This window comes from Lutra lutra, chromosome 2 (assembly GCF_902655055.1).
Source record: "Lutra lutra chromosome 2, mLutLut1.2, whole genome shotgun sequence".
Classification (NCBI taxonomy): domain Eukaryota; kingdom Metazoa; phylum Chordata; class Mammalia; order Carnivora; family Mustelidae; genus Lutra; species Lutra lutra.
Genome location: NC_062279.1, coordinates 88873285 through 88897745, shown reverse-complemented (window position 1 = coordinate 88897745; position 24461 = coordinate 88873285). Strand labels below are relative to the sequence as shown.

The 24461-nt window shown below is 37.8% G+C and overlaps 1 protein-coding gene across 10 annotated transcripts in view; it reads right to left on the bottom strand.

Annotated features, from left to right (window-relative positions):
* Positions 1 to 24461, bottom strand: part of PTPN13 (protein tyrosine phosphatase non-receptor type 13) — a 208292-nt gene that overhangs the window by 9469 nt on the left and 174362 nt on the right. For 6 of the 10 annotated variants that reach the window (XM_047717886.1, XM_047717887.1, XM_047717892.1 and 3 more), the window contains 10 exons: positions 24167 to 24377; positions 20891 to 20958; positions 17782 to 17843; positions 15294 to 15438; positions 14294 to 14431; positions 14107 to 14195; positions 9208 to 9263; positions 5696 to 5802; positions 3399 to 3547; positions 1861 to 1951 (listed from right to left, as the gene is read on the bottom strand). In XM_047717886.1, the coding sequence (XP_047573842.1) occupies positions 1861 to 1951; positions 3399 to 3547; positions 5696 to 5802; positions 9208 to 9263; positions 14107 to 14195; positions 14294 to 14431; positions 15294 to 15438; positions 17782 to 17843; positions 20891 to 20958; positions 24167 to 24377 (1116 nt within the window). The remainder of the gene's footprint in view (positions 1 to 1860; positions 1952 to 3398; positions 3548 to 5695; positions 5803 to 9207; positions 9264 to 14106; positions 14196 to 14293; positions 14432 to 15293; positions 15439 to 17781; positions 17844 to 20890; positions 20959 to 24166; positions 24378 to 24461) is intronic. The other 4 variants (XM_047717888.1, XM_047717890.1, XM_047717891.1 and 1 more) reach the window with 1 other exon arrangement.

The window sequence follows — 24461 nt, the reverse complement described above, 5'->3', positions numbered from 1 at the left end:
TCCTACCTACTTTATGCTGAACCATTATTGATTTCATTTTAAAATGCTAAGATTCAGTTTTCACAGGAAGTTTTCCAAAATAAATTTTTTGTCTTACAACTTGATTGAAAAAATTCAGTTGTATTGTTATTTATTACATGATTTGCCACTATTCTATTTATTTTTGAATTTATGACTTCCTGGTAAAGAAAGGATTGTTGTATCAGACACGGTGGAACCCAGTGTGCTGATATATATAAATATGGCTGATGACTACTGTAAGAAGTTGCTTTAAAAAAAAAGTTGCTAGACATTAATATTTTGGCTATATCCCTATATATTAAAAAAATCACGTTGATTGGTGAAATTAGTAAAATGCGGTAAAAAAAAATTCCCCTTTTTCCTGCTAATATCTGAACAATTCAAACTCTATGCAACTTGGTAGTACCATTGTTGATACCACTGCAGCCACATGCGTGTATAATGTATCATAGAAATTTCTCTGAAGTTAGAATGAGTGGAATAAATAGATGTTGGTGTGACACATGAACTAAGAAACTGCTCATGTTGAAGTGAATTCATGAATGACAATTTTTAAAAAAAAATTTAAATTTATTTTTTTTAAAGAAGGCTCCACATGCAATGTAGGGCTTGAACTCATGACCCTGAGATCAAGAGTCATACAGTCTAGCAACCAAGCCAACTAGGCACTCCTTCCTGTAGAAGCTGATTCATATTTTTTAAAAAAAGATTTTGTTTATTTATTTGTCAGAGAGACAGCGAGAGAGCACAAGCTGGGGGAGCAGCAGACAGAGGGAGAAGCAGACTCCCCACTGAGCCAGGAGCCCGATGTGAAACTCGATCCCACGACCCCAGGATCATGACCTGAGCGGAAAGCAGATGCTTAACTGACTAAGCCACCCAGGCGCCCCAATTCATATATTAAAAAAAAAAAAAAGATTTTATTTATTTATTTGACAGAGAGAGAGAGAGAGAGAGAGAGAGAGAGATCACAAGTAGGCAGAGAGGCAGGCAGAGAAAGAGGGGGAAACAGGCTCCCTGCTTCCTGAGATCACGACCTGAGCCTGAGCTGAAAGCAGAGGCTTAACCCACTGAGCCACCCAGATGCCCCCCAATTCATATTTTTAAGAAGACCTTAAAATTACTGATTTGGGGGGCACCTGGGTGGCTCAGTGGGTTAAGCCGCTGCCTTCGGCTCAGGTCATGATCCCAGAGTCCTGGGATCGAGTCCCGCATCGGGCTCGCTGCTCAGCAGGAAGCCTGCTTCCCTTCCTCTCTCTCTGCCTGCCTCTCTGCCTACTTGTGATCTCTGTCTGTCAAATAAATAAATAAAATCTTTAAAAAAAAAATTACTGATTTGGGGTGCCTGGGTGGCTTAGTCAGTTAAGAATTGGATTCTTGATTTTGGTTCAGGTCATGATCTCAGAGTCATGAGGTAGAGCTCAGGCCCTGCACTTAGCAGGGAGTCTGCTTGAGATTCTCTCCCTTTCCCTCTCCTTCGGTCCCTTCCCTCTCCTCACACATGTGCATGCTCTCTTTCTCTCTCAAATAAATAAATAAATATTTAAAAATAATAAAACTACTGATTTGGCATCACTGATTAATTTCTAATACTATGCTGCAAAATCCATGAATGTCTGAATAGGATATAGCCAAAATTTGATTTTTCAGAATATATATTTTAAAAAGGAATTTACATTGTATATCTAAATGTATTTGTTACTGATATAAATATCTGAATATGTGTTTGTGTGTGTGTGTGCACACTTGTGTTAGAGATAGAGTAAACTAGCACAAAAGTTTTAAATCAGTTCAAATTATATTAGACATATATTTGATTTGAAGCCAAATTAAACTTACAGGGAAGTATATTTTTATATCGATTCTTTCTTCTGTTTTCCTTAGTTTGTCCAATCAGACACTGATCCAAAGGTTTTAATTCTTGAAGATTCTGCAAGAAAAAAATGGAAATAAAGTTAAATTTGCTGAGATAAGCCGTAATTCAGTAACAATTGCAAATGCTTTAAATATGCAGGGTGTAAAACTGGCTACTGATCAGGGCAGACTTTGAGTGTTAAGAAATAGGTATGTTCTGTTAAGATAAGCGAGTCTAAAACCCCAAAACTAATCTGATACACCAGTTGTTGAAATATATTGTTGCAAATATCTTTAACACGTAGTCAACTAAATTTGTGAGGCTGGAATTTGTACCTTAATTTTAAATTTCAGTTTAAAGAGATCTATAATTATATTTTAGGAAAAAAATATAAAAGCAACTTTGGCTTAAAGTAATGAGCTGGAGCAGAATTTCTTGACAATATTGTCTATGGGATCATAGAATATCCCATGTGGCAGAGTTGTGGTTAGATAGTCCTAGATAGTTGGTTTTTAAAGCCAACTTTCACTTTTCATTCACTCATTAATCCACCCATTTTTCTCTTCATCCATCCATCCACGCAAATATATATTGAAAATGCCTCCTAGATGCAGGACACTGTAATAAGTGCTAGGAATACAGTGGTGAGAAAGGAGATATGATTCTGGTTCTCCCTGAGCTTACAGACTACTGGGAGAAAGAATCAGTAAAGAAGTAAACAAATGCTGTGATAAATGCTTTGAAGAAATTAACAAGCTGTATGTTAGGAAAAAAATAAAGATCTACTTTATAGAGTGCTGTGATGGCAGGTCTTTGGAATGGTGACATTTAAACTTAAGCCTTTAAGAAGAAATTGCTGTAAAATGGAGAGGAAGTATTGTGAGATTGTTTCCAATATATGAATGCGATTTACATTATTCTAAATATTAAACACAAAGCATCTATTACATTCCAGAAGCTCTCAAAAGAAGTTAGCTCCTTTCACTTTAGTGGTTATGAAAAGCTCAGGAAGTGGGCAAAGCAAGCATATGGTTTGAGGGAGATGAACAAGGTAAACCTCAAAACCACAGTGGTGCTACATTCCTCTTTGGCCTAGTGGTAAGTATGGACGTTGCCAACAAGACCACATGAGCAAGGGCTCTGAACCACTGCACTGAACAGAGGGGCATATTTCTGGAGCTATATTAAAACTGTTACTAAATAAACCAAATCAACAGTATTCTAATTATAAAGTTTAGTAAATGGTTGGAATTGACCCTTGACTTAAAAAAAAGTCTATCTCTACTCTGAGGCAGGAAAGTTAATCTTTGGAGAGATTTATCAAGCTCCAAAGCAGTTAAGGAGATCTCTTTAAAACAATACAACTAGGATCCTAATTGGGAGAATTAATTTTCTGCTGGATAGGAAAAGATGGTGCCTCTTAGTTGGAAGTAAAGTTGCAAAGTAATGGACATTTTAAAAATTTCTCCTAATTTTGCATAAAACTTTGTTTGGGAAAGAAACATTGGCAGAAGCCACTTACCTCTAGCTCCTTAGAAGGAATTCCTTGATCTAATAAACCTCTCAATGTTTGAATGACTGATTTCAACTTGGTACCAGTGTATTTACCAGAGGGGAGCACTTTGACGATTGGGAGTGCAGCAAGCTCCTCATTTGTCAGAAAGGGATGATCTAAGAGACAATAGTTGATTTTTTAAAAGATTTTATTTATTTATTTATTTATTTATATATAGAGAAAGCACAAGGATGGGGGGGTTGTGGCAGTGGGAGAGGGAGAAGCAGACTCCCAGCTGAGCAGGGAGTCCAACGTGGGGCTTTATCCCAGGACCCTGAGATCATGACCCAAACTGAAGACAGACACTTAACTGACAGAGTCACCCAGGTGCACCGACAGCAGTTGTTTAAAAAAAACAAAACAAAACAAAACAAAAAAACCCCCTCAAAGTGACTTAGCTAATAAGGGAACGGATTTGAGCCTATTCTCACCTCATCTATTTTTACAAAAGCAAGAGTCTTCAGAATTAATAAGGCAGGAGAACAGGCAGGCAGATACCTACAATTAACACAATAAAATCTTGGCCATATAGCAAGGCCCTTGTACCCAACTTTTAAGGAAACACCTCACTGACTGCTCAGAAATTCTTAAGGCTCTTGGCTCTCATGTACTTACAGTTTCTAGAAGAGTTTCAAAATATCTAGTCCTGGTATTGCTTTGCACTTAAATTAACTTCCAAGCACATTGGGGAAAAGATGAAGGGAGATGCTTCACAAATTCCTTATAATGGGACATGCACTAGAAACACGGATGCCTCCTCTCTCTACCCTGGTTTGGTACTCAGTGCCTGTATCCTGGGCATTTGAAAGCTTTCTCAATACAAATTAAAACTGGGGGGTCTCCAGGAGCTTATCAAATGAGTGACATCAGTGTCTTGGGAGAAGTATGTATCTAATTTAGGACCTGCTCTACGGAAACTGCTTATACCAGAAGGCAACTATTATCCTGGAAAAAAGCAGGAGAGAGTTCTTGCTATAGTCTTGCAGCTACAAGTATAGCTTTTGTGATGATGCAGCTACTAGGTAGGCAACAATAACACTGGCTCTGTGGGGTACACAGAGCCGTACAAGATACTTCAAGAAGCTGAATATCCGGTGGGGTGAAGGCTAGTTGTAAATACAGAGTACACTTACAAAAAATAACTCTAAGCTTTTATAGAACAGAGTGTAAAGGCAACAGGAGCCCAAGGGCTGGAGATGAGCATGGGCTACAGAATTTGACAAGAGCACCAACGCTGATACCAACAGTTTACCTAAATCGAAAAAGTGTTAAATCAACTTTAATTTCCTTTAACAACTAAGACTTAATTAACAACTATTAATTTCCTTTAACAACTAAGATTTCAGATTACAAACCATGTCTTTCATTGCATTAATATAACATTGCCTTTATAAAAAAACAGAAATGATACACTAGATGGAGCCTCATTTCTCCACTGCCTCAGTTATAAAATAAAAGAGGCAGTACTAGGATAGAGCAAATGACTCTTAGTTTTAAAAAATGAGGTTAAGATGCAAGGGTATTAATTTCCTATTTTTGAGGGACGCCTGGGTGGCTCAGTTGGTTAAGCAGCTGCCTTCGGCTCAGGTCATGATCCCAGCGTCCTGGGATCGAGTCCCACATCGGGCTCCTTGCTTGGCGGGGAGCCTGCTTCTCCCTCTGCCTCTGCCTGCCATTCTGTCTGCCTGTGCTTGCTCGCTCTCCTCTCTCTCTCTGACAAATAAATAAAATCTTTAAAAAAAAAAAAAAAAAAAAAAAAAAAAATTTCCTATTTTTGAGCTATTCTATCAATTTTATTAGAAATAAAATGCGTTTCTCAACTATTGTCCAGAATGGCAAAATTGTGTGACTTTGTGTTTCTAATTATTTACATGTTTATTTGTGTGTTTTACTTTAAGCCACTGAGAATTTTAGCCTACACTTGTGCAAATATCTAGTTATAAAACTGAATGTTGATGTTTGTTTATGTGATTTTACCTTATGTATGGAAACAAATAATGTACACATACAGTGAAATAACACATCCATATATTCTGAAAACTAACTTTTGAACGCTTTTTTTGATCTATTTTTTTTTAACTCTTTAAAAATTTTTTTATGAACATATAATGTATTATTAGCCCCAGGGGTACAGGTCTGTGAATCGCCAAGTTTACACACTTCACAGCACTCACCATAGCACATACCCTCCCCAATGTCCATAACCCCACCACCCTCTCCCAGTCTATTATTTTTGATGAGAAAATTGCTCAGAAAATTCTTGCCTTTATAGGAATCTTCATGGTTTGTGGTTTCTATTGGCAATTCATCACTTCCCCATGTTATCTCGTCCTCGTCATCTGGCTTCCTTTCTTGTGACTTTTGAATTAAGCTATGACAACAAAACACAGTGGTAATATTTTATTCAGTTTTGTCCCTGAAATAAATTTAAATATTATGTCCTTGATCCCTTTGTTTCCACTACAATTTCATGATATTTAAAAATAAATCATCTGATTAAAAAAACCCAAGTCCAGGGGCGCCTGGGTGGCTCAGTGGGTTAGGCCGCTGCCTTCGGCTCAGGTCATGATCTCAGGGTCCTGGGATTGAGCCCCGCATCTGGCACTCTGCTCAGCAGGGAGCCTGCTTCCTCCTTTCTCTGCCTGCCTCTCTGCCTGCTTGTGATCTCTCTGTCGGATAAATAAATAAAATCTTAAAAAAAAAAAAAAAACAAAAAAAACCCCAAGTCCACAATTCCTAAAATTCATTGGTGATTGGAAATTAAACTCAAGTATAGAATTGTTTAATATAGTCTAAAATTAATCCTCAAACAAAACCTGTCTTGAACCTTAGATTGAAGGAGTCCTCTCTGGGATAGAGAGTGGTTGGTTTCCGCCCTTCAGTGTGGATAACCCATTACAATTGTGTGAGAATAGCTCATCTTTTTTTTTTTTTTTTTCCCTTTTTAAGTAGGCTCAATGCCCAGCGTGAACCCCAACGTGGGGCTTGAACTCACTACCCTGAGATCAAGACCTGAGCTGAAATCAAGAGTTGGACACTTAACTGAGCCACCCAGGCAACCCTCTCTTGTCTTTTTAATAGCTCCCTACTATTGTATTGCATGGCGGTATCTTAATTTATTTATAGAGGTCCCTATGGATAGACATCCATTTTTTGCTACAGTGGGGAGCTAGAAGGACACTTCTGTATCAGGGCACTCACTTAATGTAATAAAGCACAGTACACGTTCTCATTATTTAGGGGTACACAGTAGATGCCATCTCCCCAGTAAGGCGGACGGGTAGGCAAGAGAATCTAGGCAAATGAAATGTTTAGTGACGAGGTGAAAAAGGATAATGTAAAAGGCTGAACACATCTTTCCATTTTCTGATATTCAGGAGGAGCAAGGCAGTACATCTGTCTGATGACAGTAGGACACACCACTAAAGCAAGACATGTACAATTCTCCCCAGACGTCAATAACAGGGCTGCAATTATGCTGCTTTGATGGCGGATGTTTTCCTCTACTCCAGCTAATTGTGGGTTACAATTAACATTTAATTTGCAAGCTCTGCATCCATGAGGTTGCTTTTGTCACCAGTAAGTACATTTTATCTGTAAGGATATAGTTTGGAGATCCTTCCATTAGCCATTACCTTCTTTCTCATTCTTTTGATTAGCTGCTTTAGTATTTCATGGGTGCTTGTGTGAGTATATCTTAACTTATTTTGTGTATATTACCTTTTTTTTGAAGTAAAAATGATTTTGCAATGAAACTTTTATAGAAATGTTTTTGCACACATGTTGTAGTAGGAGCACTTCTTAGAAGTCAAATTACTAGACTGAAGGTTAGGTACTACAGTTCTTTCAATCTATGACATCTATCCCTGCAAGATACACTGTTGTTTACATTAAGAAACAATATTGATGATTGTACATGATTTCAGAGATCGTAAAATTAAAAAGTATCTAAGAATTAGTAATCTGCAGATAAAATTTATGTTAATAGTGTTTCTAACTGCCACCCAAATAAATTACATATACTTATCTACACTTCCTTTTTCCTCCCCTTCCCCTGCCTAACAGAGTAGAGCCTGTCTATATCTTTACAATTACTGGCCACTGGCCCAGATATTTGTTAATCTTTTAAATGTATGTATGTATGTATGTACTTGTGATTTTATTTATTTATATGACAGAGAGAAGAGAGAGAGAGAGAGAGGGAGAGAGGGAACACAAGCAGCAGGAATATGAGGAAGAAGCAGGCTTCCTGCTGAGCAGAGAGCCAGATGGAGGGCTCCATCCCAGGACACTGAGATCATGACCTGAGCTGAAGGCAGACACTGAGCCATCCAGGAACCCCTAATCTTTTAAATTTAAACTGTATGCATTTCTACATTAATAATATGTACCCCTTTAATTTTATTTAGTCAAAAGTAAAGTACTGTCAATTTGCTTTTCTAGGAAAATGTAAGTAGCTCCCTTTGTTAGGTTATTATCTAATATGGGGCAAAACTTATTTATGTACACTCACTTTGTTGGCCAACTGATTTGTATAACTTTAAAAAAAAATTTTTTTTTTTAAATTTATTTGACAGACAGAGATCACAAGTAGGCAGAGAGGCAGGCAGAGAGGGAGGAAGGAAAGCAGGCTCCCCGCTGAGCAGAGAGCCGGATGCAGGGCTCCATCCCAGGACCCTGGGATTGTGACCTGAGCCGAAGGCAGAGGGTTTAACCCACTGAGCCACCCAGGTGCCCCGAACTTTTTTTTTTTTAAGATTTTATTTATTTATTTGACAGAGAGAGATTGCAAGTAGGCATAGAGGCAGGTGGGGGGGTGGGGAAGCAGGCTCCCCGCTGAGCAGAGAGCCTGATGCGGGGCTTGATCCCAGGACCCTGAGCTCATGATCTGAGCCGAAGGCAGAGGCTTAACCACCCCTTGTATAACTTTTTTAAAAAACACTAAACAAGGTATTTGGACAAATCCTCTTTTGTATTTGAGACTGTTTTCAACAAGAGACAAAATTTTGGGATTTTAAAATGTTTCTTATCTTATTTGGCTATATTTTAACCCTTTTAGAAGATAATCACTATCATCATTGTTGGCACATTCCCTTTTATTTTTTTTTTAAGATTTTATTTATTTATTTGACAGACAGAGATCACAAGTAGGCAGAGAGTCAGGCAGAGAGAAAGGAAGGGAAGCAGGCTCCCTGCTGAGCAGAGAGCCCGATGCGGGGTTCGATCCCAGGACTCTGGGATCATGACCTGAGCCGAAGGCAGAGGCTTTAACCCACTGAGCCACCCAGGCGCCCCGGCACATTCCCTTTTAGACCTTTCTTTCAGTTTTCCCATGGTCAAGGATATACTTATTTTTTGGAGGGATGTTTTACTAAACACACTATCACATGTCAGTAGAACCTCCTTGTAACTGTATTTTAAGAATAATCTTAATATTCAAGTGTAGGTCCATAATTTAGTCAAATATTCTCCTTTTATTGGAAAAGAATAAATTAATTTCAAAAGCAATATCTAAATGGAAATCTTCATGGCACTTCTTTCTTTCTTTCTTTGACAGACAGAGATCACAAGTAGACAGAGAGGCAGGCAAAGAGAGAGAGGAGGAAGCAGGCTCCCTGCTAAGCAGAGACCCCGATGCAGGACTCGATCCCAGGACCCTGGGATCACGACCTGAGCCGAAGGCAGAGGCTTAACCCACTGAGCCACCAAGGTGCCCCTTTCATGGCACTTCTAAAAAGGAATGGAATCGTTATACTTTAAAAGATTATTTTCTTACCTTTCACTTTTTACCTTTTCTTCACCATATTCTTCACAGCCGTTCATTTTGACAGACTAAAATAAAGAGAAATAAAAATCCCTTCAGCCCATTGTTAAAAAAAATCAATCTCACAATGTTCAGTTTTTTCCTGTTAATTATTTCCTATATTTACTGTTATGTCCATCCTCCTGTAACAAAGACACGTATGATACTCAAAGTCAAACTGTGGCTAAGGCATCTTGAGTGACCCAAGAGTTTCTGCTGGTTCCACCTGCTCACCTTCACACTCATCTTGGCTTTTCATTTCTTATGTAAGGGTATTAACAGCATAGAGGTAAGGAGAAAGCAAGATGAAAAGCTAAAGTATGATTACTTAGATATGCATATTCGGTATATACTTTTACATGACTTCATTTTTTTTTAAAGAATTTATTTATTTGAGAGAGAAAGAATGAGTATTGGGGAGAGGAAGAGAGAAAAGAAAGAGATAGAGAGACTCAGACTCCCTGCTGAGCAGGGAGCCTGATGCGGTGCTCGATCCCAGGACCCTGAGATCATGACCTGGACTGAAGGCAGATACTTAACCAGCTGAGCCACCCAGGTGCCCTACACTACTTCAGTGTTAAAATCTGAAAATGGGCTCTTCAGAAATGTCTTGGCAATTTTCAATGTATTAAATTATTTTTCCCTTTTATTATTAAAGTAAGGATTCTCTCCATGGAGAACACTGATCAATCAGCTTGTATTGTAACGAAGTATGATGTCTCAGAGACCCAAATACTGCAGGAGCAGTTTGCTACAACTAGAAGAATATGCTAAATTTCATTATTACATGGTTAATAAATCTTACATTTCAATCTTTTTTAAAAAAATTTTTTTAAAGATTGCATTTATTTACTTGACAGAATCAGACAAAGTGGGAGAGGGAAAACAAGTAGGGGGAGTGGGAGAGGGAGAAGCAGGCTTCCCGCTAAGCAGGGAGCCTGACGTGGGGCTCGATCCCAGGACTCTGGGATCAGGACCTGAGCTGAAGTCAGACGCCTAACAACTGAGCCACCCAGGGGCCCCCATTTCAATCTTTAGTAGGACAAATTACCTTAACAATTATTTTAACAAATGCCTGTATTGTCGCTATTATTCCCTTGTTCTTTAAAACACCCTGGGAAGGGCGCCTGGGTGGCTCAGTGGGTAGAGCCTCTGCCTTTAGCGCAAGCCATGATCTCAGGGTCCTGGGATCAGCCCCGCATTGGGCTCTCTGCTCAGCAGGGAGCCTGCTTCTGGCTCTCTGCCTACTTGTGATCTCTCTCTCTGTCAAATAAATAAATAACATCTTTAAAAAGAAATAAATAAAACACTCTGAATCCCATATAAATATTTATCAGGACATGTTTTTATTATAGTTTTAAAAAAATTACACTTATTTATTTACATGTGTACAACTCCCAAGTTGACTACTAGACCATACAAGCAAATTTAGGATAGAAACCCTGACATACCTTCTTACCCTGTTACCCCAGCTTCATCAGAGTCAAACAAGTTCAGTAATAGCTAAATGAATACTTTTCAAAGTTTACTTGATAATTTACACTATGTATATGACTGGCATTCATTCCTTCATTCATAAATAAGACTCAGACATGGGACTTAAGTATTTCATTAAGAAGTAGTCAAGTATAGAGTGACAAATTACAGCTGAGTGACAAATAACTGTGAATTATACTACACTCTTCATAATACAATGATTAGTAGCTTAACTTTTGGCCCATAGGGTTAAAACCCTAAAACTTTCGGGGTTGTACATATAATCTATTTATTCCACTACTGGGTATTTACTTAAGAAAATGAAAACATGAATTTGAAAAGAAGTACCCCTATGTTTATGGCAGGGTTTTTTTTTTTTTTAGTAATCTTTACACCCAAAATGGGGCTTGAACTCACAATCCCGAGATCAAGAGCCATCTGAGCCAGTCAGTGCCCCTACTGGCAGCATTATTTACAATAGCCAAGATATGGAAACAACCCAAGTATCCACCAATAGAGGAATAAAAAAGATGAGATCTTGGCATTTGTGACAACATGGATAGACCAACAGGGTATCATGTTAAGTGAAATAAGACAAAGACAAATATCATATGATTTCACTGAGATGTGGAATCTAAAAAATAAATGAACAAACAAATAACAGAAAGAGACTCATAAATACAGAGAAGAAACTGGTGGTTGCCAGAGTGGACAGGGTTGGGAGTATGGGCAAAACAGGTGAAGGAGATTAAGAGGTACAAACTTTTAGTTATAAAATAAGTAAGTCATGAAGATGAAAAGTACAGCACTGGAAATGGAGTCAGTAATACTGTAATAACTTTCTATGGTTACAGGTGATAAATTATACTTAATGCGGTAAGCACTGAATAATGTATACAATTGTTAAATCACTATGTTGTATAACTAAAATGAATATAACATTGTATTTCAAATATATTTCAATAATAAAAGCTAAAAAAAAAAACCAACCCACAAAGCTTCCAGCGTTGTAGAATACACTGTTAAGAACTGATGCAGTTGGGGCGCCTGGGTGGCTCAGTGGGTTAAAGCCTCTGCCTTTGGCTCAGGTCATGATCCTAGAGCCCTGGGATGGAGCCCTGCATTCCCTGCATTGGGCTCTCTGCTCAGCAGGGAGCCTGCTTCCCCCCTCTCTCTGCCTGCCTCTCTGCCTACTTGTGATCTCTGTCTGTCAAATAAATAAACACAATCTAAAAAAACAAAACAAAACAAAAAACTGATGCAGTTGGAGCGCCTGGCTGGCTCAGTGGGTTAAAGCTTCTGCCTTCGGCTCAAGTCATGACCTCAGAGTCTTGGGATCAAGCCCCCCCATCAGGCTCTCTGCTCAGCGGGGAGCCTGCTTCTCTCTCTGCCTGCCTCTCTGCCTACTTGTGATCTCTCTGTCAAATAAATAAATAAATAAATCTTAAAAAAAAAGAACTGATGCAGTAAGTAATCTGCAATTTGTTTACAGTGATCCCGAAGAGATGCACTTATGAAAAACTGAATATTTTCAGAAGTTGTAAGAAACTTAAAATTAGGGCACCTGGGTGGCTCAGTGGGTTAAAGCCTCTGCCTTTGGCTCTGGTCATGATCTCAGAGTCCTGGGACTGAGCCCCTCATCAGACTCTCTGCTCAGCGTGGAACTTGCTTCCCCCTCACCCCTTTGCCTGCTTGTGATCTCTCTCTGTCAAATAAATAAAATCTTAAAAAAAAAAAAAGAAAGAAAAGAAACTTAAAATTACTCCAATACAGGCACTATTCTAGAAATAAAAGATGAAACAGAAAACTCTTCCAGAATATTGGCTTAGTCTTCCTTGCAGCTATGGAGGTTAGTCATATTTGTCTTTTCTGAATTTGTCTGCTTATGAATATAAATTCCACAGTGATTTTAACACATTTAGAGTTTGGTACAAATGAAACTTCATGTTTTTATCTCAGTACTTTGTTTTTTCCTTTCTTGAATTTGTTTCTTTACTTTTCTTTGTTTTGCTTACTCTTAGTTAAAATCTCTTCTGAAGCAGAAGTTTCATATATTCAAGTGTCAATTTATTAATTTTAAGGATGGACTGACCCAAAATGTTTGGTCATCTTCAATTCTCAAGGTGCAAATTTGTGGGATCTAACAGTACTTTGGTGGTAGAGCAACTATATGATATGAACGTTAATTAAGTAATTAATTAACTAAAGCTTTATTTATTTGAGAGAGAGCGTGAGTTCTCTCATGGTAGGGAGGAACAAAGGGAAAGGGAGAAGCAGACTCCTCACTGGGCAGGGAGCTCAATGCACGGCCTTAATCTTAGGACCCTGAATTCATGACCTGAGCTGAAGGCAGACCTTTAATTGCATGAGCCACCCGGGTGCCCCTTAACCTTAATTTTTAGATTTGTACTGGATAGTTTTACATCCTAATTTCTTCCAAGTGAAATTTAATATCATTTTATCTCAGTACTTTGTTTCCTCCTTTCTTGAATTTGTTTTTTTACTTTCTTATTTTTTTTTCCTTTTTTACACTCTGCTTCTCATTAAAAAAAAAGTTGAAAGATTTTTATGGGACAGTATTTAATTTATGGGTAAATCTAGGGAGAATTTAAACTTTAGGTAAAAAGAATAGAAATATTTAATATTTCTTTTGCTTGTTTGCAGAGCTTTAAAGTTTTTGTAATATAGGTCTTACACATTTTGGGTTGAATTTATGCTTATAGTTTTTTTTTGTTTTTAACTATTGTGAATGAAATTTTACTTAATTACATATTTTATAACCGGTTAAAGCAAAGACTTTGTTATGGTCTGAATTGTGATTCCCCCAGAATTCAGAGGTTGAAGCCCTACTCCCAATGTGACAATGTTTGGAGATAGGTCTTTATGGTGGTAATTAAGGCTGAATGAGGTCATAAGGATGGGGCACCAATTCAACAGGACTGGTGCCCTTGTAAGAAAAGGAAGAAATACCAGGAGTGCACAAACACAGAGGCCATGTGAGGACATAATGAAAAGCTGGCCATCTGTAAGCCAAAGAGAGAGGTCTCATCAGAAACCAACCCTGCTGGCACATTGATCTTGGACTTCCAGTCTCCAAAATTGTGAGAAAAGGAATTTCTGTATTTTAAGCCACCCAGTCGGTGGTATTTTGCGATGGCAGTCCAAGCACATGACCACAGGCTGCAAACTCAAATGTCTACGGGAACAAGACAGATAAATATAAACCTGTGAATGCCAGGGTCAGGGCAGGGGGTGAGCAGTGCTGGGAAATCGGAAACAGTGGAGGCGAGGGAGGCAGAGGAAGGCCTCCGCAGAGAAAGCAAGCTTTCAGTAGGGAGGTACATGATTCTAACAAGATACAGCATCCTAGAATGTTTATCTAGGTATCATCCTTACCTCCGTAAAATCTTCAGGTAACGGTGAACCGTCACAGTCTGTGTCTTCTGCTCTCTCTTCAGATAACTTCCCATTGGTTTTCAATGAACCTGGAAGAGAAATAAATGGGCCAAAAAGAATTAAAATGCTCCCCAGAGGCCTTTTTGTATTCCTTAGTATACTGACTTCTTCCCTCTGGTTCATCTACCTGGAACACAGGCATCTCCTGCTGCGTTATTTTGGTTTAAAAGATTCTGGGCTTCCTCATCCACAACATCCAGCAGAGACTGAATGACTTCAGCTTCTTGAGGATCATCATAGATATCATCTTCTGGTACATTAGATTCTTGGAAAATAGGAATTCACATGAGATTTTACTATAAAAATACTGACATGAGAAAGAGACACTGTGTCAAATCAAGAATAGTACAGCTTTTGGATTTTAAGCCTCGCCTTTGAAAAGCAACCAGGACAGGAAAAGCAGTTTACACTCGTGGAACCTAGTCATTTCTAGTCCCAGCACGACTCTGGCTGCCATGACGAAAGACCACACAAATACAACTTAAAAAGAATAAACCAAAATCTATGTCTGTGAAGCAATAACCTAATGCTTATTTTCCTAAATTAACCCCAAATTATTAATTTATGAAAGAAACTCAACTAAAGAAGTTATGTTACAAAGATTAAGGATATACTAGAGCGCCTGGATGGGTCAGTTGGTTAAGGGTCCAACTCTTGGTTTTCGGCTCAGGTCAGGATATCGGGGTCATGAGATGGGAGCCCCGACGTCCCACACTGTGTTGGGGGTGGAGCCTGCTTAAGATTATCTCACTCCCTCTCTCTCTGCCCAACCCCCCGACTGCCATGGGTGCTCTTGCGCACATGCTCTCTCTTAAAAAAAAAAAATAAAATTTACAAAGATTAAGGATATAAGAGAGTAGCCCAAACATACTCAAGAAACATTTTCTAAATTATTAGGTGAATTGCTGTTTCAAAGAATATAAGCAACACTATCAAACAAAAACAGCTGTCTTTTCTAACATTTAAAAATATTTTTTTAATATTAGAGATGAGAATGAGTACAGGACATTTGTACAGTAATGCCGCTAACAATAATTTTACATTGTTCTTTTATTTCTTTGAACAACAGTCCTTCTTTTTTACACTACAGAAACATGTTTGCCCAATAGCTAATATCTTTTTATTACCTGAATTATTAGGGCATTTAGAGTAACTGGATGATTGATGTGGAAAACTACCTTTGGAGAGAATCAAGTTTGCGGATCCCTTCATTTGATAAGTAGAGCATTTTCCTTCAGGGTACAAAACTTCAGTTATTTCTTCCCCATTAACCTAAGGTATGAAACCAGAGCAAATCATTAGTTTATATTTTACTAATTTCCAGGATTAGGGAGGGACTGTAGATTACCCCACCAGGTTCTTCTCTCCCTCTTTCTTAGTATAAAATCGATTTTCTATCTACCCACAATAGATCAGTGTTTCTAGGAAACATTGGTACAATGGAATGTACAAAGAGGATGGGACTATCCATCACCAAAAATCTCCGGAAACAGATTATACATAACATGAAATCATTATTTTTATGCCAAGAATTCTCACAATGTTTACTATTACAAATTTTGAGTTGCCAAAGAAAACTTTATTACGTAGTATTTCCTAAATCTGTTTGCAGAAATCTTTTTTTTGAGGCATATTTTATGGGACTTATCTTTCATAAAACTTTTTAGGAAAGTTTTATAGGATCACAAAACTTAGAAGTTGAGGGAAAGGGAAAAAAATTGTCTTTTAGGGGCTCCTGGGTGGCTCAGTGGGTTGGGCCTCTGCCTTTGGCTTGGATCATGATCTCAGGGTCCTGGGATGAAACCCCGCATCGGGTGTTCTGCTCAGTGGGGAGCCTGCTTCCCCCCAACTCTCTGCCTGCCTCTCTGTCTACTTGTGATCTCTCTCTCTGTCAAATAAATATATAAAATCTTAAAAAAAATCGTCTTTTAAGTACTAGTGATGCTGTGACTTGGACAGACTCTAGGTTAGCATTCTGGTCAACTGCTGGGTATAAAGACTTTCAAAATCTAGTCTAAATCTCATCTCAATTTAAGAAAAGTAACAATGGGTGCATAACTGTAGTTATTGAATAGAATGTAACTTTCTAATTCCATGGTAAATTGTGAACACTTCATGGTACATGGCCTATTGAAAGAAAACTGATTTGAGCAAAAATGCATCATTAATGACTAGAATAAATTAAAATAAATATATAAAAATAAAAGACGGTTTGCTCTGAAGATCTTACTCTTTTCATCAAGACAAAAGTAGAAATGGTAGATGCAACAGAATTGTTTCTTTATAACTACTGTTTATATAATGTCAAGTTTTACTGGATTGTGAAACTTTAATCTTTTTGAGAAATTCATAGTACAGACATTAGCATCAAGGACAGAACATTGTTTGAACAACTTCCTGGAATATTTGAACTCCAACAAAAAATGTTTGCAACCATGAATAACAAAGGTCCTAGTTTTTAAGTGTTTTATATAATTTAAACAGAAATTAATCCCATCCCTTTCAACAACATGCTGATATTTAAAAAGAAAATGAACATGATACAGTATGACTAACACTAGAAATGCACGAAAATTCAGGTGGTCCAGCTGTGTGTAATTGCAGACCTTTAGAACAAACAGAATAGTGGGTGTTGCTCTATCTCAATTATTTTTGTGTCCCAATCATTTCTGCCTAATAATTCTTCTACTACAATATCTTTTCAGGATTTGCTAGACCAGTGAGCTGAAAGACATAGAATTTTGACCTTCTGGACACCAAATTTTCCTACTATACTAAATCCAACTCTTACCCAGAAATCTTGTTGAGATGATAGGATTTTCAGATTCCTAGGGGACCAATGCCTCAGCTCTGGATCTTACATGGAAAGACTTTCAGATAGTGGGGTTCAGAACAGACTGTATGGGATGTGTGTGGGATTAAACAATTCCACAAAATGAAGACCCAGCTGGGATCATTTTAGAATGTACGTTACATGCCAGAAGAAAATCTTAAAAAGAAATGCTAACCAAACAAATGGGCATATGTAAGGCCTTAAAGAAAAAGCTCAAAGTGGAATTTAGTTACGTATTAAAGCAGTTTTGTTAAACCACCTCCAGATTTTTCTGCACTAATCTTAAATAATTAAGTTGTTACATTTGATTATGCGGTAAAGCATTTCCCATGTCTTTTAAAAAGCAAATAAACCTATATCTTCTGTCAGTGCCATCTGTACTAGCAGTACAGAACTGTCATTTGAGAGTCACTGCTGGTCAACATTAACCCAAAGGACCAGTTCTGCTCTTAATTATGTTCTTCTCTCCTGGGGAGTAAGACACAACCAAAAGAATTGTGCACACTAATAAAAAAAATCCCAGCGTTAAAGCTATCTGTACAAGTAATTAGCTTATACAAGACCTAAATATGTGCCAAATATTGGAGGGTTACTTGTGTGGGGGTTTTTCACTGTGTGCTTTCCTTAGCAAGGCCATGAGTTCACTAAAATAGATTCCAACTTTCACAACATGTATCTAAAAAAGACAAATATTCAAATGTGAAATCAGTTTGGTTCAAGACAAACAAGTTTGTTACAATAGCTAAGGAAGTATGACACAAAGAAGGCGGCCTTTTCCTTACCTTGGAGAATGAATTACTAGGAGTGAGGACAGGTTTGCAGCAAGACTCCACAGGGTGATGACCTGGAAGGGACAACACAGAAAGTCAGGGAAGAGCCAGCTGGAACCACAAGAGGGACATCAAAGGAGTGAAAGAAAACCCACATTTCTGTGCATATTCTTATTTTTTTTAAAAGATTTTATTTATTTATTTGACAGAGAGAGAGGTCACAGTAGGCAGAGAGGCAGGCAGAGAGAGAGGAGGAAGCAGGCTCCCCGCTGAGCAGAGAGCCCGATGTGGGGCTCGATCCCAGGACCCTGAGATCATGACCTGAGCTGAAGGCAGAGGCTTAACCCACTGAGCCACCCAGGTGCCCTTCTGTGCATATTCTTATTTTTATTAGTGTACCAGAAGAGGTCATAATACAAAGTGATTTAAAACCAACTAGAAGGAATCAAATATTACAAAAGGGTTTATCCCAAGGAAAAAGCTAATTTCTTGAAAGAAAATACTATAGTTTGCACGAGAGCTCAGTTTGGGCTGAATGGTTTTACTTTGAGACACTGAATATAAATTACCCTGACTGAATGGGAGAGATAACACATTGTTATGTGACATATGCTCACTTTACTACTTAAGGGAAGGTAGCAAGCCATGTATATCATTTCATAAAGGCAATCGATTTAACACAGTAAAATAAGTTATGGATACAACTAAATAGAACTTTTAACATATGTCTAAGCCAAATGTTAATTTTAACTCTTAGCCATTAGCACGTAGATTCAATACATATACTAAAATAAAATGATCTTTCTTACAGTTAAAAAGTCATATTTAAAAATCATTTGCTTCATTAAATTATATTTTTAAGAGATTTTCTGAAAGATATAGTAGAGTTTGGAAAAGTTAAAAAGGAAAAAAAAATAGAAAAGAAAAAAATACAAATAAGTGTATTCAAGGACGTCTATTTGAGAATGATCTGAAAGTAATTCTACCTAGAGGGGCGTGTGGGTGGCTCAGTGGGTTAAGTGGCAGACTGGTGATTTTGGCTCAGCTCATGATCTCATGGGTGGTGAGGTCAAGCTCAGTGTGGGGCTCTGCACTCAGTGGGGACTCGGCTTGAGAATCTCTCCCTTTGTCCCTGCCCCGACTTGTGTGTGCGCTCAGTCAAATGAATAAATGAATCTTAAAAAAAAAAAAAAAAAAAAATCACCTAGAAAGATGAAGGTTGACCTGAAATTTGTAGGGATAAATTTCTATAATCATGTGGATGATGTTATGAAGAGCTAAGAATGCCTTTTAATATCATTTCCAGGAGATACAATACATTATTAAACTTCCAGGAAAAATACTGAAAGTGCACCAATAATAGACTACTGGTTCAAAAAATCATCCCGAAATAGTACAAAACACAATAGTTTATTACTTGCAATCTCTCCCTCCTATTCCCCTAAATGCCCCTCACCTTCTTTGTCTCCAAGCAACCACTAACCTGCTTTGTCACTATAATTTGGATTTTCTATAATTTTGAAAAAATGGAATAATACAGTATCAACTCTTTTCTGTCTGGCTTCTTTTATTCCAGGGTCTTATTTCGAGGTTATTTTGATTGTGTTGCTATATGTCTCAACAGGCCATTTTTATTACTAAGTAGTATACTTAGTATACTGTTGTTTGGATATATTGGTTCAATAGTTTTTGGACATTTGAGTGGTTTGTGATTTTGATTTTTACCAAGGAAGCTGCTAAAACATTCATGGACAGGTTTCTGTGTCTGAGTAAATAGAGGAGTGGAATGGCTGGGTCATATGGGAGGCCCATGTTTAAATTTTTAAGAAATTGTCTGTTTTATAAAATGGCTATACCATTTTATATTCTCATCACTATAAGAGGGTTCCTATTATTGATAACTATATGATTTTCAGAACTCATAAAGAAATCAGTTCTGTGGAAGTCAAATCAGAGAATCCCATAAAGACAGATCACTGGGCAATTTCTACAAGGCTGGGGTGGCAGAGCACAGCTCTCTTTAGTTAAGATGACCCAGAGGTTCCTAGGAAATGCTCTCCTGACTTTTCTATGAGGTAGTCCGACTCTAATGTGAACTGGAACTAATAGAGCGTAGTAAGGATCCCTAAGGCATTCAAGATAACAGAGCAGGAGGCGAAGAGATGTGCTTTAGTATTTAACAGATAAATCAGAACTGCAGTAATGAGATCCTTTTGGTATTTAGATACTACTGCCTGATAACCTAAAAGTTTACTTGTGTATGAAGTACGGAATTCACATTTCAAATACATTAATTTCACATTCCCCTGTGTCTATCATTCTTATTATTATATTAACACTAGCATTTAAAAGCTACACTTACTGAGCCCAATTATGTAAAGGAGAGCATGGAATCAGACACCCCAGGTTTAAATTCTGGCTTTACATTTATTAACTCTGTGAGCTTGGGCAAGTTGTCAGACTTCTCTGTCTCAGTTTCCCCTTTTATTAATGGAGGATTATAATAACACTATTCTCACGGAGTTGTTGTGAGGACTAAAGCAATTTAAAGAATGCTTAGTCCAGAGTAAGCATTAAATTTATGTTAGCGACTGCCACAATTACTAACACTACAATTTCTATTATTATGCTAAAATGTAAGGCAGATAAGATACTTTGTATATTTGTTGCCTTATTCACAGTGTCCACACCAACACCTGGCACAATGAAGAGATTCAATAATTGTCTGAATAAATTATTATGTGACAATTATTATGATAAGCATTTCACGTATTATTATCCTATTTATCCTTCATTATAAACTTATAAGATAGCTACTATTAATATTCTTATTTTACTGATAGGAAATAGAGGCTTAGATAGGGATCAAGTAACTCGCAAAGGTCACATAGAACTTATAAAATCAGGTCTATTTTGGCCATAAATCCCATGGTCCATGCTACTCTACTATTTCAATGTTTTTATTTAAATGTAATGTTTTGCACTTAGAGAGATCCTGAAAAACACTCTACTCTGGAAGGGCAATAAAAACATTGTAGTGATAGTCTTCAAACTTGTTTTTGGGAAAAAAAAAATTTATCTCTGCATAACTACTTGTATCATAAAACAAATGTATCCTTACCATTGGCTTTGGTTGACTGAGTTGAAAAGGCAGACCTCTTAGAACTTGGGACTACTGGATGACCATCTCTGTGTTATTAAAAAAAAAAGAAAGAAAGAAAAGGGAATTCCAGATTAATATGTTTATTTAAATACCCTTTGAACCATCTGCTAACTATTGAGCTTCAGGAATTTTATTTTATTTATTTATTTTTTTAAAAAAGATTTTATTTATTTATTTGACAGATCACAAGTAGGCAGAGAGGCAGGCAGAGAGAGAGAGAAGGAAGCAGGCTCTCCGAGGAGCAGAGAGCCCGATGTGGGGCTTGATCCCAGGATCCTGGGATCATGACCTGAGCCGAAGGCAGAGGCCCAACACACTGAGCCACCCAGGCACGCCCAGGAATTTTATTTTAGATGGGCTTCAGAGGGAGGACTGGGCACTCCCGAAACTGTAGACAAAATTTGTATCAATTTACATTTACATATTCTCTGGAGAGAGATATTCTTGACTGAAAAAAGATTAAGAATCACTTCTTTACATGATCTTTCTCTAGGTCTGTTTAACACATTACCACATTTCCCCTCTTGTTAAAACATTTGTAATATTCTGATCTAATTAGTTCACTATACTTGGGCGATAGTTCAAAGATAACTTAGGAATTATAGTATTGATCACTACCTTTCATATATCTGAGGCCCTTGATATGTGTTTTTAAAAAATTATTTAAAGTGAAACCTAGACAAAATATATATGTTCAAAGGATCATAAGAAGGATAGTACCACCCGATGTGAAAATCTGTCAAAAAGACAGCACCTGGAAGCAGAGGACTAGTATGCAATCTTCTCATTGCTAGTACTTGAGAGAAAAGAGAGTCTGCCTAAAGTATACAGTGCTAGGAGAAGCAATTTGGGTTCTGTATGTTCTTCTTGGGTACCCTAGGAGTGCAAGGCCCTGACTGCTTTTTATCTGGGCCAATTCTCAAGGCTATGTTTGTAGTGAGAAAGCTTGAGGGATGAGGCAGCCTCTCTCTCCAAATAAAAAGCAGATTTCTTACAGGGTGACATAAAGGGGCAGGTTCTCTCTTCTCCTCGTGGTATTCAATGATACGACCCACTACATGTTCAGGAATCCACTGGGCCCACATGTACCATATTTGGGAGACTTAGAAGATGTGTGGAATTGACACTGATACCACGCCCATGCTGCTCGTGGTGGTTACTCAAAAAATATTTTGTCTCTGATCCAGGAGTTTCATACCTTCTACCAGCACCCAAGAAACAGTAACTGGGTGGTTTATTAGCTTGCAAGTCAGGTAAGACGACAGACCCTGTATAGTTCTTGACACACAGACAAATCTCTATCCCTCTGTTAGAGCTACCCCTTGGACTCTGAAGAGGACAGATGTGTATACAGTAGTGGAGAAAGCTGGACAAAGAAAGAAGGGGAAAGCAATTGTGGCTAGCACCACTATAACTGTAGTGACTACAGTGAAGATAAAAGCAGAAAGGCAAAAGGAAGTGATTTTAGGGCTGGGGTAAAGGGTACTCTATGGATTTTGAGGCCAAAAAATTCGGCTAGAACTATGGTTAGAGGAGATGTTAATTTTCACAAAAATATTTTCCAGGTTGTTTGAACACTTTTCTTCACTAATTAATATTCAGCTACATCTATGAAAATAAATGCAAGCCAATCAAATTTTTAGAAATATAGGAGGGAACAAGATCAGGGATTACATTTAAAGAATTAAAGTACACAGTCTAATTTAAGGTTTGAGAAGGAACAAATGTTTATGATAACATAATTTAATTATAGTTCCTGTATATTGAAAGACATACTATGTAAAACTCACCATGTATCACAGATACAAATGTAACATAAATCTGTAATCCAGAAAGTCTGGTTGTATATACATTGTGGTAGGCAGAATAATAGTCCCACAAAGATGTCTACATTCTAATCTCCAAACCTGTGAATATGTTACCTTACATGGTAGAAGGGATTTTGCAGATGTACGTTAAGGATCTAAAGATGGGGAGATTTGGGTGGGCCCAATGTGATCATGGGGGTCCTTATAAGTGAAATAAGAAGGAAAGGTGGAATCAGAGAAAGAGATGTGAATACAGAAGTAGAGTGCTGTTCCTGTTCGCTTTGAAGATGGAAGAGAGCCATGATCCAAGGGATACAGGCAATCTCTAGAAGGTAGAAAAGACAAGAAAATGGATTTTCTTCTAGAGCCTACGGAAGGAATGCGGCCCTGATAGCAACTTGATTTTCGCCCAGTGAAACCCACTTTGTATTTCTGCTTCTTAAGATAATAAACTTCTATCATTTAAGCCACTATAACTTATAATAAACTTCTATCATTTAAGCCACTATATTTGTAGGAGTTTGAAATGAATACACACATTTTTTTCTAACTCATTTCTATTATTAAGTGAAAGAAAAGTGCCTATTAGCACTTCTTATAATGTGAAATTGTTATAAGGTATAGTGAAAGTGATAATTCTATGCCCCAATGGTTGTAGATATGAGGTTTGGGTAGGACTGACTTTGCCCCAGCTCCAGGAATGGGCCAGGACTGGTCTAGGCCAATCAGTCTCTTTGCCTCAGTTCAGGGACCAGCATTTAGGTCTACGGCAATCAGCAGACCGTCCTTGCTTTATCATGGTTACTGGGGAGACTTGTCAGAAGATTGTTCTGGATAGTGCAGTATGTAGGTGTGAGACATGAAACTGACACAGACATTTAACAATCATGAAGGAAACACAGAAAAGGAAGAATAACTGAAAACAGCAAAAAATGGAACCAGAGCCCGGATCAAATTTTACCTAACGACCAGCTCATCTTTGGACTTTTAAAATCATATAAACCCTTTACTGTTTAAACCAAGTTGAGTTGTATTTTTCCTGTTTACTTACAACTGAAAACATCCTGACGACAATGGTAACCACCCTCTTAGCAACTGCAAACACGTAACCAAACACTAATCCACTTAACGTGCTCTTGGAATCTCCTATCAGTAAGTCTATTCTGGGGGTGCCTGGCTGGTTCAGTTGGAAGGACATGCGACTCTTGATCTTGGGGTTGTGAGTTCGAGCCCCATGTCAGGTATAGAGATTACTTAAATAAATAAAAAATGTTAAAAAAAAAAAAAGTCTGTTCTAACTTTATTAATTCTTGCCAGTTTAGCTGTGAGTTACTAATTTAGGAGTAGCTTTTTAAAATAGCCTAAGTGTAATCAACAGCCTGGCACTTGTGCGAACACACAAAACCCACAAGTAATTGCAGAGTACCTTGTTGCTTTTAGCACCACTGAAGGAAGTGACATGTCTAATGCTCTATTAGCTTCTTCCAAGGTCATTCCTTGTGTGCTGACTCCATTCACATAGTGGATGATGTCCAACAGCTGGAGGTTACCCTCAATGGCTGCAACTGACCTCGGGTTAATATCACTAATATATACCACTTGATGAAGACTGTCATGACCGCCAGATAAGGAAAAACCTTCAGGGAATAGAAAATATTGGTTTCCTCAGTCTTAAGAGTACTTTTTTTAACCTAGCCAAGAAAATCACCCCACACAAAGCT